Source organism: Choloepus didactylus, chromosome 3, assembly GCF_015220235.1.
Source record: "Choloepus didactylus isolate mChoDid1 chromosome 3, mChoDid1.pri, whole genome shotgun sequence".
Lineage (NCBI taxonomy): Eukaryota > Metazoa > Chordata > Mammalia > Pilosa > Megalonychidae > Choloepus > Choloepus didactylus.
This window is the reverse complement of record NC_051309.1, coordinates 9,157,390-9,171,452: the sequence shown is the minus strand read 5'-3', so window position 1 is coordinate 9,171,452 and position 14,063 is coordinate 9,157,390. Positions and strand designations below refer to the sequence as shown.

At 40.3% G+C, this 14,063-nt stretch overlaps 1 protein-coding gene across 1 annotated transcript in view; it reads right to left on the bottom strand.

Moving 5' to 3' along the window:
* Positions 1-14,063, bottom strand: part of OTOP1 (otopetrin 1) — a 60,235-nt gene that overhangs the window by 22,471 nt on the left and 23,701 nt on the right. The window contains exon 2 of the mRNA XM_037828894.1: positions 8,282-8,418. Within this exon, the coding sequence (XP_037684822.1) occupies positions 8,282-8,418 (137 nt within the window). The remainder of the gene's footprint in view (positions 1-8,281; positions 8,419-14,063) is intronic.

Below are 14,063 nucleotides of genomic sequence, written 5' to 3'. Positions count from 1 at the left end.
AAATGGATGATCTTATGGAAATTAAAGAAACTGTTGACCAAATTAAAAAGATTCTGGACACTCATAGTACAAGACTAGAGGAAGTTGAACAACGAATCAGTGACCTGGAAGATGACAGAATGGAAAATGAAAGCATAAAAGAAAGTATGGTGAAAAAAATTGAAAAAATCAAAACGGACCTCAGGGATATGATAGATAATATGAAACGTCCAAATATAAGACTCATTGGTGTCCCAGAAGGGGAAGAAAAGGGTAAAGGTCTAGGAAGAGTATTCAAAGAAATTGTTGGGGAAAACTTCCCAAATCTTCTAAACAACATAAATACACAAATCATAAATGCTCAGCGAACTCCAAATAGAATAAATCCAAATAAACCCACTCCGACACATATACTGATCACACTGTCAAACACAGAAGAGAAGGAGCAAGTTCTGAAAGCAGCAAGAGAAAAGCAATTCACCACATACAAAGGAAACAGCATAAGACTAAGTAGTGACTACTCAGCAGCCACCATGGAGGCGAGAAGGCAGTGGCACGATATATTTAAAATTCTGAGTGAGAAAAATGTCCAGCCAAGAATACTTTATCCAGCAAAGCTCTCCTTCAAATTTGAGGGAGAGCTTAAATTTTTCACAGACAAAGAAATGCTGAGAGAATTTGCTAACAAGAGACCTGCCCTACTGGAGATACTAAAGGAGCCCTACAGACAGAGAAACAAAGACAGGACAGAGAGACTTGGAGAAAGGTTCAGTACTAAAGAGATTCGGCATGGGTACAATAAAGGATATTAATAGAGAGAGGGAAAAATATGGCAAACATAAACCAAAGGATAAGATGGCCGATTCAAGAAATGCCTTCACGGTTATAACGTTGAATGTAAATGGATTAAACTCCCCAATTAAAAGATATAGATTCGCAGAATGGATCAAAAAAAATGAACCATCAATATGTTGCATACAAGAGACTCATCTTAGACACAGGGACACAAAGAAACTGAAAGTGAAAGGATGGAAAAAAATATTTCATGCAAGCTACAGCCAAAAGAAAGCAGGTGTAGCAATATTAATCTCAGATAAAATAGACTTCAAATGCAGGGATGTTTTGAGAGACAAAGAAGGCCACTACATACTAATAAAAGGGGCAATTCAGCAAGAAGAAATAACAATCGTAAATGTCTATGCACCCAATCAAGGTGCCACAAAATACATGAGAGAAACACTGGCAAAACTAAAGGAAGCAATTGATGTTTCCACAATAATTGTGGGAGACTTCAACACATCACTCTCTCCTATAGATAGATCAACCAGACAGAAGACCAATAAGGAAATTGAAGACCTAAACAATCTGATAAATGAATTAGATTTAACAGACATATACAGGACATTACATCCCAAATCACCAGGACACACATACTTTTCTAGTGCTCACGGAACTTTCTCCAGAATAGATCATATGCTGGGACATAAAACAAGCCTCAATAAATTTAAAAAGATTGAAATTATTCAAAGCACATTCTCTGACCACAATGGAATACAATTAGAAGTCAATAACCATCAGAGACTTAGAAAATTCACAAATACCCTGGAGGTTAAACAACACACTCCTAAACAATCAGTGGGTTAAAGAAGAAATAGCAAGAGAAATTGCTAAATATATAGAGATGAATGAAAATGAGAACACAACATACCAAAACCTATGGGATGCAGCAAAAGCAGTGCTAAGGGGGAAATTTATAGCACTAAACGCATATATTAAAAAGGAAGAAAGAGCCAAAATCAAAGAACTAATGGATCAACTGAAGAAGCTAGAAAATGAACAGCAAATCAATCCTAAACCAAGTAGAAGAAAAGAAATAACAAGGATTAAAGCAGAAATAAATGACATAGAGAACAAAAAAACAATAGAGAGGATAAATATCACCAAAAGTTGGTTCTTTGAGAAGATCAACAAGATTGACAAGCCCCTAGCTAGACTGACAAAATCAAAAAGAGAGAAGACCCATATAAACAAAATAATGAATGAAAAAGGTGACATAACTGCAGATCCTGAAGAAATTAAAAAAATTATAAGAGGATATTATGAACAACTGTATGGCAACAAACTGGACAATGTAGAAGAAATGGACAATTTCCTGGAAACATATGAACAACCTAGACTGACCAGAGAAGAAACAGAAGACCTCAACCAACCCATCACAAGCAAAGAGATCCAATCAGTCATCAAAAATCTTCCCACAAATAAATGCCCAGGGCCAGATGGCTTCACAGGGGAATTCTACCAAACTTTCCAGAAAGAACTGACACCAATCTTACTCAAACTCTTTCAAAACATTGAAGAAAATGGAACACTATCTAACTCATTTTATGAAGCTAACATCAATCTAATACCAAAACCAGGCAAAGATGCTACAAAAAAGGAAAACTACCGGCCAATCTCCCTAATGAATATAGATGCAAAAATCCTCAACAAAATACTTGTAAATCGAATCCAAAGACACATTAAAAAAATCATACACCATGACCAAGTGGGGTTCATTCCAGGCATGCAAGGATGGTTCAACATAAGAAAAACAATCAATGTACTACAACACATTAAAAACTCGAAAGGGAAAAATCAATTGATCATCTCAATAGATGCTGAAAAAGCATTTGACAAAATCCAACATCCCTTTTTGATAAAAACACTTCAAAAGGTAGGAATTGAAGGAAACTTCCTCAACATGATAAAGAGCATATATGAAAAACCCACAGCCAGCATAGTACTCAATGGTGAGAGACTGAAAGCCTTCCCTCTAAGATCAGGAACAAGACAAGGATGCCCGCTGTCACCACTGTTATTCAACATTGTGCTGGAAGTGCTAGCCAGGGCAATCCAGCAAGACAAAGAAATAAAAGGCATCCAAATTGGAAAAGAAGAAGTAAAACTGTCATTGTTTGCAGATGATATGATCTTATATCTAGAAAACCCTGAGAAATCAACGATACAGCTACTAGAGCTAATAAACAAATTTAGCAAAGTAGCAGGATACAAGATTAATGCACATAAGTCAGTAATGTTTCTATATGCTAGAAATGAACAAACTGAAGAGACACTCAAGAAAAAGATACCATTTTCAATAGCAACTAAAAAAATCAAGTACCTAGGAATAAACTTAACCAAAGATGTAAAAGACCTATACAAAGAAAACTACATAACTCTACTAAAAGAAATAGAAGGGGACCTTAAAAGATGGAAAAATATTCCATGTTCATGGATAGGAAGACTAAATGTCATTAAGATGTCAATTCTACCCAAACTCATCTACAGATTCAATGCAATCCCAATCAAAATTCCAACAACCTACTTTGCAGACTTGGAAAAGCTAGTTATCAAATTTATTTGGAAAGGGAAGATGCCTCGAATTGCTAAAGACACTCTAAAAAAGAAAAACGAAGTGGGAGGACTTACACTCCCTGACTTTGAAGCTTATTATAAAGCCACAGTTGCCAAAACAGCATGGTACTGGCACAAAGATAGACATATAGATCAATGGAATCGAATTGAGAATTCAGAGATAGACCCTCAGATCTATGGCCGACTGATCTTTGATAAGGCCCCCAAAGTCACTGAACTGAGCCATAATGGTCTTTTCAACAAATGGGGCTGGGAGAGTTGGATATCCATATCCAAAAGAATGAAAGAGGACCCCTACCTCACCCCCTACACAAAAATTAACTCAAAATGGACCAAAGATCTCAATATAAAAGAAAGTACCATAAAACTCCTAGAAGATAATGTAGGAAAACATCTTCAAGACCTTGTATTAGGCGGCCACTTCCTAGACTTTACACCCAAAGCACAAGCAACAAAAGAGAAAATAGATAAATGGGAACTCCTCAAGCTTAGAAGTTTCTGCACCTCAAAGGAATTTCTCAAAAAGGTAAAGAGGCAGCCAACTCAATGGGAAAAAATTTTTGGAAACCATGTATCTGACAAAAGACTGATATCTTGCATATACAAAGAAATCCTACAACTCAATGACAATAGTACAGACACCCCAATTATAAAATGGGCAAAAGATATGAAAAGACAGTTCTCTGAAGAGGAAATACAAATGGCCAAGAAACACATGAAAAAATGTTCAGCTTCACTAGCTATTAGAGAGATGCAAATTAAAACCACAATGAGATACCATCTAACACCAGTTAGAATGGCTGCCATTAAACAAACAGGAAACTACAAATGCTGGAGGGGATGTGGAGAAATTGGAACTCTTATTCATTGTTGGTGGGACTGTATAATGGTTCAGCCACTCTGGAAGTCAGTCTGGCAGTTCCTTAGAAAACTAGATATAGAGCTACCATTCGATCCAGCGATTGCACTTCTCGGTATATACCCGGAAGATCGGAAAGCAGTGACACGAACAGATATCTGCACGCCAATGTTCACAGCAGCATTATTCACAATTGCCAAGAGATGGAAACAACCCAAATGTCCTTCAACAGATGAGTGGATAAATAAAATGTGGTATATACACACGATGGAATACTACGCGTCAGTAAGAAGGAACGATCTCGTGAAACATATGACAACATGGATGAACCTTGAAGACATAATGCTGAGCGAAATAAGCCAGGCACAAAAAGAGAAATATTATATGCTACCACTAATGTGAACTTTGAAAAATGTAAAACAAATGGTTTATAATGTAGAATGTAGGGGAACTAGCAGTAGAGAGCAATTAAGGAAGGGGGAACAATAATCCAAGAAGAACAGATAAGCTATTTAACGTTCTGGGGATGCCCAGAAATGACTATGGTCTGTTAATTTCTGATGGATATAGTAGGAACAAGTTCACAGAAATGTTGCTATATTATGTAACTTTCTTGGGGTAAAGTAGGAACATGTTGGAAGTTAAGCATTTATCTTAGGTTAGTTGTCTTTTTCTTACTCCCTTGTTATGGTCTCTTTGAAATGTTCTTTTATTGTATGTTTGTTTTCTTTTTAACTTTTTTTTTCATACAGTTGATTTAAAAAAGAAGGTAAATTTAAAAAAAAAAAAAAAAAGGAAACAAAAACAAAGAAAAAAAAAAAAAAGATGTAGTGCCCCCTTGAGGAGCCTGTGGAAAATGCAGGGGTATTCGCCTACCCCACCTCCATGGTTGCTAACATGACCACAGACATAGGGGACTGGTGGTTTGATGGGTTGAGCCCTCTACCATAAGTTTTACCCTTGGGAAGACGGTTGCTGCAAAGGAGAGGCTAGGCCTCCCTATATTTGTGCCTAAGAGTCTCCTCCTGAATGCCTCTTTGTTGCTCAGATGTGGCCCTCTCTCTCTGGCTAAGCCAACTTGAAAGGTGAAATCACTGCCCTACCCCCTACGTGGGATCAGACACCCAGGGGAGTGAATCTCCCTGGCAACGTAGAATATGACTCCCGGGGAGGAATGTACACCCGGCATCGTGGGACGGAGAACATCTTCTTGACCAAAAGGGGGATGTGAAAGGAAATGAAATAAGCTTCAGCGGCAGAGAGATTCCAAAACGAGCCGAGAGGTCACTCTGGTGGGCACTCTTACGCACACTTTAGATAACCCTTTTTAGGTTCTAAAGAATTGGGGTAGCTGGTGGTGGATACCTGAAACTATCAAACTACAACCCAGAACCCATGAATCTCGAAGACAGTTGTATAAAAATGTAGTTTATGAGGGGTGACAATGGGATTGGGAAAGCCATAAGGACCACACTCCACTTTGTCTAGTTTATGGATGGATGAGTAGAAAAATAGGGGAAGGAAACAAACAGACAAAAGTACCCAGTGTTCTTTTTTACTTCAACTGCTCTTTTTCACTCTAATTATTATTCTTGTTATTTTTGTGTGCGTGCTAATGAAGGTGTCAGGGATTGATTTAGGTGATGAATGTACAACTATGTAATGGTACTGTAAACAATCGAAAGTACGATTTGTTTTGTATGACTGCGTGGTATGTGAATATATCTCAATAAAATGATGATTAAAAAAAAAAAAAAAGTAGCAATAGGCACATTGCAACTGTCCAGTAAGTACAGAATGATTGATTGATTGATTGGCTGACTGACTGATAAAACACCCTAAATCAAGAAGATGGAGATCTCCAACTTACCAAGCAACAGAGTGGTATATTGAAAACTCACATCTGTTCCAGGCCGTCCCTCTGCTTACAGCCTTCAGTGGCTCTCCACTGCCTTCAAGATGAAGTCCAAACTCCTAACGTGGCCTCCGATGCAGTAATATTCAACCTGAGCAAGCACCCACCACCTGCCCAGCCCCACACAGAGGGCTTTGCATAAGGCAGCACCTCACAGCAACGCCATCAGGCAGCCGGGGTTATTGTCATTTTAAAGAGGAGACCTATGAGGCCCAGAGAGGTTAAGGAATTTTTCTAAGGTCACACTGCTGCAAGCCAGAGCCAGGATTTGAGCCCAGGCAGCCTAAGCAGATGCTCATAAGCCTGATGCTGAACCTGCACCAGCCACCCCAGCCACACCTCCCTTCTCATCCTCACACAAACCTCCACCTGGCTGCACATCCCCACAGACATCTTCAATGTCCTCTCTGCTTCCTACTTCACTTGCCAACTCTGGGACACTTCCAGGCAGAAACCCTCCAGCCCCTCAGCTAGTGAGAGGCCCTCCTTTGCACTCCCTCCTCATTCTGGGTGATTTTGTCAAAGCCCTGAGCCCCAGTGTTGCAACTGTCCATTTTCTTGACAGTCTCCCCATCTGACTGGCACCTCCCACAGGGCACAGGCCATGGCTCTTTCTTCGTTGTACATCCAGTGCTGAGGTTGGGCTTTAACTGCTGCTTAAAAATGGACTGAATCAGTGAATGAATGAGTGAGAATGCAGTCTCATTTCTAGGCTCACAAAAGCCTTCCCACTGTCACTAGTATCACAAGACTCTGTCTTCATGGAATCTGGCTTCCCTGGAAGGTTAGTCAGCAAGCTCTCCCAAGGCGAGGTGGCTCCTGCGAAGTGTCCCCCACCAGACTACCAACTTACTCCAAGAGGCTACACCAAGCTAATCTGCTTCAGAACTCATGTGGCACATCCTTTCAAATAACTTCACCATTAAGAAATATTCAAAGGTTCATCTAGAAATATTCAAAGGTTCATCTAGAGTTGTCTGGTGAATCAGCAGGGTACCCAAAGGAGAGACCTCTTTGGATTAAAAAAATAGAGTTTAAAAGATGGCATCATTAGCATTCTGGAAGTTGACAATGGGTTCTGAAGGACATTCTCAAACTGGGAATCCAGAAATATTCAGAATAGTGGGGTAAGCCCCTGGTCTTCCAGAGTGACTGGCCTGGCGGAAAATCACCACCACGTCTCGGCTAGGACTATGGCTCTGAACAAGTCACTCATCCTCTCCTCCTTAGAAATGAGGGTGATGATCTAAGATCTGTCCTCACGGAATCAATGAAAGGATTACACAAAGGGAAAAATGAAAAGTACTTTGAACATTCTAAAGTGCTACAGAAATATTAATTATTACGTTTATTATTACTAAAGGAACATCCTACCTCTGCTCACCACTACCCAGGGTTCTTCTAAAGATGGAGGTTCCCTGAAGCCTAACTAAAACCTTCTCAACCGTGAGGTTTTTCCAATTCAAAGTGATGTCTTAACATTTGCTATATTAACTCCTTACTTCTGAGCCACCTTTAATTCACCAATGCTGAGAAATAGAATCATCTGCATTTCTGAAAGATTTTTACCCACAAGTAGGCAAACAAAAAAAGGTGTCAATTACTCAGAGAAGTGACTATAATGACATAAGTTTTCTTTTTGGAGTAATGAAAAGGTTCTAAAATTGATTGTAGTGATGGTTGCACCACTCTGTGGATATAAATGCTAAAAAAACATTGAATTGTACACTTTAAACGGGTAAATTGTATGGTATGTGAATTACACCTCAATAAAGCTGTCAAACAAAAAGATTATGCTGAAAATAAAATTCCCCCCAACCTTTTCTGGTGGACACTGGCTTGCTAGACTCCCCCGACTCCGCTGTTGCAGGTTCTGCCTCACAGGACTCCCACAAGGCTGCCAGGGGAACCCGCAGTCCATTCTGCAGTGCAGGCAGCTGGAGGGCTGAGCCTCAGAGATGGACTCAAGTTCACCCGGGGACTTGTGGGGCAAGCTCATGGCAGCTCACGTCACCTTCCACGTGCTAGATGTCTTGATATTACAGATTTTTAAAAGTCCAAGGCAGCACACACCCAGGGATACATTTAACAGGAATAAATGCATTGTGGTTTACCTGCAAGAGAGTGTGTACTGTATGTGTGACAGGGAAAACTCCTTCGGTGGCTGATAAACATTCAGAAAATCCAACGAAGTATCCAATTTTCAGACATCCCAGGATGATGGTAATGGCTGCAAACAGTGTGATGCTACCTAAGTTCGGGGAAAACACACACACACATTGATGTGATGACGGCATTTCAAAATAACTTGCTAATAAATTATATTACTGCCATGATAAACTGAAAACTGGAGGACAGGTGTTGTGTCTAGCTCATCATCGTATCCACCACGAATTCCAGGGTCTGGCGCATTATCCCTAAAAAGGTCAATCTCAGAGTGTCACTCTTGTCAAAACCTCAGCTGGCCTCCTGCTTTCTACACAGTAAGTCCCTACTGTGTAGCATGCCATCCAGAGCCCTTCACGGTGGCCACGGCTTTATCCCCAGCTACTCCTCCTCCCCCCATAAACTCTACACTCTGGCCACACCCAGTGTCTAATCTTTGAGGACACATCTCATAACCTCATGCCTGTTTGCCCTTCCCTGCCTTCTCCCATTCATTCTTAAAATAAAAAGTCAAATACGGCCTCCTGAAGCCTTCCCTGTGCTATCCTCCTTTTCTCATGCCGAACAGCTGTGTGCAGAGCCCTCTTAGCTACTTGCATGAGGAACTGTGATAATGTGTTCACCTGTGTCTCTCCTCTACTAACATCCTGCAGGGCAGGGACCATGGATTAATCCACTCGGTGTCCCCCCGTACCCAGTGTGGGGCTGGCACCTCCCAAGTGCCCCACAACTATTTGATGAGTGAATGAATGAATGAATGCCCTTTAAAGCTCCTATGAAGTCAAATATTCTACTCAACACAAATGTCAAAGTAGAGAAACAACTAAGTGAATTACTATTGGCCACTCATTGAACATTGTGCGGTCTTTAAAAAAATGATGGTGTGCTGGTTTGAATTTATTATGTACTCCAGAAAAGTCATGTTCTTTTAATCCAGTCTTGTGGGTCAAGACCTATTATGGGTAGGACCTTTTGGTTAGGTTGTTTCCGTGGAGATGTGACCCACCCAATTGCGGGTGAGACCTTTTGATTAGATTATTTCCATGGAGATGTGACCCCACCCATTCAAGGTGGGTCTTACTTAGTTTACTGGCATCCTCTATGAGAGGATAAAAGGCAGAGACACTTTGAGGAGAGCTGAAAGATGCCTAGAGAGAAAATGTCCAGAGACATTTTGGAGACAGCCATTGAAACCAGAACCAGGAGAGAAGCTAACAGATGAAGCCCAGAGTTTGCCCTGGAGAAGCTAAGAGAGGACCCCCCCAGACACTTAGAGAGAAAAGCCCTGGTAGAAACAAGCAAGGATGCACAGGAGCTGAGAGAGAGAAGCTAAGACAGAAGCTTAGAGACATTTTGGAGAAAGCAATGGAAACCAAAGCTAAACCCAGGAGAGGCCCAGCAGACTCGACCATCTGTCTTCCCATGTGACAGGAGAACCCCAGATGCCAATGGCCTTTCTTCAGTGAAGGTATCCTCTTGTTGATGCCTTAGTTTGGACATTTTTATGGCCTTATAACTGTAAATCTGTGAACTAATAAATCCCCATGTAAAATCCAATCCATTTCTGGTATTTTACATTTTGGAAGTTTAGCAAACTGGAACAGATCATTAGGGACATTCTACAGAACATGTGAGCACCTGAGCACCCCTCAAAACTGTCAAGGTATCAAAACAGGAAAGTCTGAGAAATTGCTAAGGAGACACAACAAGTGAATGTGATGTGGTAATCTGGAGAGGATCCTGGGACAGAAAAGGGACATTAGGGGAAAGCTACTGAAACCCAAATAAAGTCTGGGCTTTAGTTAATAGTCATGTATTGTGGTGGATTGAATCATGTACCCCAGGACAACAGAAGACATGTTCTTAATCTTAATTAGCATTCCTGTGAGTGTGAAACCATTTGTAAATAGGAACCTTTGAAGATGTAGTTTCCATTAAAGTGTGGACTCATTTGTGAATAAGGTCCTATTTAGGTGTGGCCAACTGAATCAGGGTGGGCCTTAGCCCATATGATCGGCATCTGCTATGAGCAGAAGAAATTCAGACACAGTTAACAGAGGAGCTAGAAGACAGAAGTCAGTGGAAACCAGAAGAGGAGACACAAGGAAAGAGAGCTTGCCATGTGATAGGAGGCAGAGATGCAAGCTAAGGAACCCCAAGGATTGTAACAAGCCAGCACCTGAATGCTACAGACTTCGGGGAAAAAGCACAGCCTTGTCGACACTCTGATTTTGGACTTCTAGCCACTGAAACCATGAGACAATAAATTCCTATTGTTAAGCCAACTAGTGTGTGGTATTTGTCATAGCAACCCCGGCAAACTAAAACAATGCTGGTTCCTTAGTTATAGCAAATGTACCACAATAATGCAATATATTAATAACAGGGAAAACGGAGGTACTCCCTGTACTATCTTTGTAACTCTTCTATAAATATATAGTATAGAAAGGGCTTATACCAGGTGTTCCGGTATAAAGTGTCCATCAACAATAGGGTACCTTCACTGGAGAAAGGCCAATGGCATCTAGAAAACCTCTGTTAGCTGGGAAGACACATGGCTGGAGCCTGCTTGTTCCCAGGTTGCATTTCAAAACGGCATTCTCCCAAATGTCTGCATCAGCTTCCAATGGCCATCTTCAAAATGTCTGTCTCATTAAGAGATGAAGCCCAGAGTTTTCCCCAGAGAAGCTAAGAGAGAACATTTAGAAAGAAATGCCCAAAGAGAATCAAGCAGAGACTGAAAGAAGCTAAGAGCTGTGAGCTCCTTCTGTCTGAGCTTTTACAGAGCTCCAGTGAACTAATCAAGGCCCATGCTGAATGGGCGTGGCCACACCTCCACGGAAACACTGAACCAATAGCTTCCAACCTAATCCACACTAATACATCTGCCCCCACAAGGCTGCATCAAGATAATGGTGTTTTGGGGGCCATAATACATCCAAACCGGCACACCAGGTAAAATGAAGGAAGGCAACGTTCACATTGTACGTCCAGCATGGTTTTGACCAAAAACACAGACAAAAAACATGCAAATGAAAAAAACTGGACTGGAAAGAACTATGTGAAATTCATTAAAAAGAAATTTGTGTCAACTCAACAACAAAAAGACAAGCAACCTAATTTAAAAATAAGCAAAAGATTTGAAATGACATTTCTCCAAAGAAGATATACAACCAACCAATAAACACATGAAAAGATGCTCAATTTCCTTAGCCATTAGGGAAATGCAAATTAAAACCACAATGAGATACCATTTCACAGAATGGCTGCTGTTAAAATAAAAACTAAGAAATTAACAAGTGTTGGTGTGGATGTGGAGAAATAGGAACACTCATTCGTTGCTGGTGGGACTGTAAAACGCCACTGTGGAAGCCATATTGGCATTCCTCAGAAAGTTAATGACAGAATTACTGTATGACACAGCAATCCCACTTCTAGGTATGTTCCAGTTTGCTAAAGCTGCTGTTATGCAAAATACCAGAAATGGACTGGCTTTTTTTAAAGGGGATTTATTAAGTTGCAAATTTACAGTTCTAAGGCCATAGAAGTGTCCAAACTAAGGCATCAACAAGAGGATACCTTCACTGAGGAAAGGCTGATGGCATCTGGAACACCTCTGTCAGCTGGGAAGGCATGTGGCTGGTGTCTGATAGTCCTTTGCTCCCAGGTTATGTTTCAAAATGACTTTCTCCAAAATGCCTCAGGACTTCTGTCTCTCTTAGCTTCTTTCAGTCTCTGCTTGGTTCTCTTTGGGCATTTCTTTCTAAATGTTCTCTCTTAGCTTCTCTGGGGAAAACTCTAGGCTTCATCTCTTAACTTAGCATCTCCAAATGTCCTTCTGTCTGCATCTCCAAGCATCTCCAAGCATCTGTGTCTGTGTCAGCTCTTAGCTTTTCTCCAAAATGTCTCTCTCAGCTTCTCTACACTCCTTGTTTCTGTGAGCTCTCTTTTTTTTTCTTTTGCATACCTCTTTTATTTTTTTAATTCATTTTTATTGAGATATATTCACATACTATGCAGTCATACAAAGCGTACATTCAATTGTTCACAGTACCATTATATAGTTGTGCGTTCATCACCAAAATTAATTTTTGTACATTTTCATTACCACACACACAAAAATAATAAGAATAAAAACTAAAGTGAAAAAGAACAATTAAAATAAAAAAGAATACTGGGTGCCTTTTTTTTTTTTTTTGCCCCCATTTTTCTACTCATCCATCCATGCACTGGACAAAGGGGAGTGTGGTCCATATGGGTTTCCCAATCACGTTGTCTCTGCGAGCTCTCTTAAAGGACTCCAGTGATCTAATTAAGACCCACCCAGAATGGGAAGGGTCACATCTCCATGGAAATAATTTAATCAAGCTCTCATCCACAGTTGACTGAGTCACATTTCCATGAAAACACTCAATCAAAAGTTCCACCCTAATCAAAAGACTAATAAGTCTGCCCCTGCAAGAGTGCATTAAAGAACATGGCTTTTGTGGGGGACATAATAGATTCAAACCAGCACAAGGTACATACCCAACAGAATTGAAAGCAGGGATTCAAACAGAAACTTGCACACCAATGTTCATAGCTGCATTATTCCCAATTGCCAAAAGGTGGAAACAACCCAAATGTCCATCAGCAGATGCAGGGATAATAAAATATGATATATATATACAATGGTATATTATTCAGCCTTAAAAAGGAGTGAAGTTATGATGCATGCCACAATATGGATTGACCTTGAAGACATCATGTTGAATGTGACACAATATGGGGACACAAAAGGACAAACATTGTAGGCTCTCATTTATATGAAATAGAATAAGTCAATTCCTGAAGTCAAAACTTAGAATATGGGTTACCAGGGGCTGGGTGGGGGTGGGGAATGGGCTGCTAATGCTTAATTGGTAGAGTTTCTATTTGGGATGATGGGAAAGTTTTGGTAATAGATGCTGTTTTGGTTTCTAATGCTGCCATTATGCAAAACACCAGAAATGGATTGGCTTTTATGACAGGGATTTATTTGGTTACAAAGTGTATAGTCTCAAGGCCGTAAAGTGTCCAAGGTAAGGTATCAGCAATCGGGTACCTTCCCTGGAGGATGGCCAATGGTGTCCAGAAAACCTCTGTTAGCTGTGAAGGCACGCGGCTGGCGTCTGCTTGCTCCCAGGTTGCATTTCAAAATGGCGCTCTCCAAAATGTCTCTAGGCTTAGCTTCTCGGAGCAAACTCTGGGCTAATATCTCCAAAGTGTCAACAAAAGTCTGCTTTCAACGGCCATCTCCAAAATGTCTCTAAGCTGCAGTAAGTGTCTGGGCCTTTGTGGCTCTTTTTAAAGTACTCCAGTAATTAAATCAAGACCCATGCTGAATGGGTGAAGCTACACTTCCATGGAAATAATCTAATCAAAGGTATTACCCACAGTTGGGTGGTTCACATCTCCATGGAAGCATCCAATCAAGAAGTCACACCCTAATCAAAAAGATTAATCTGCCCCCATAAGATTGCATCAAAGAACATGTTTTTTTCTGGGGGACATAATATATACAAACCAGCACAGATGTATATGTGTTACCAGAATAAAATTTTTTTAAAAACCCATTGAACTGTTCAACACAAAGTATAAACCCTTATGTAATTCCTTATGTAAACTATGGACTATAATTAATAATATAACCATAACAATGTTGTTTCACTAACTGTAACAAAGGCACAGTAAAGCAAAATGTTAATAATA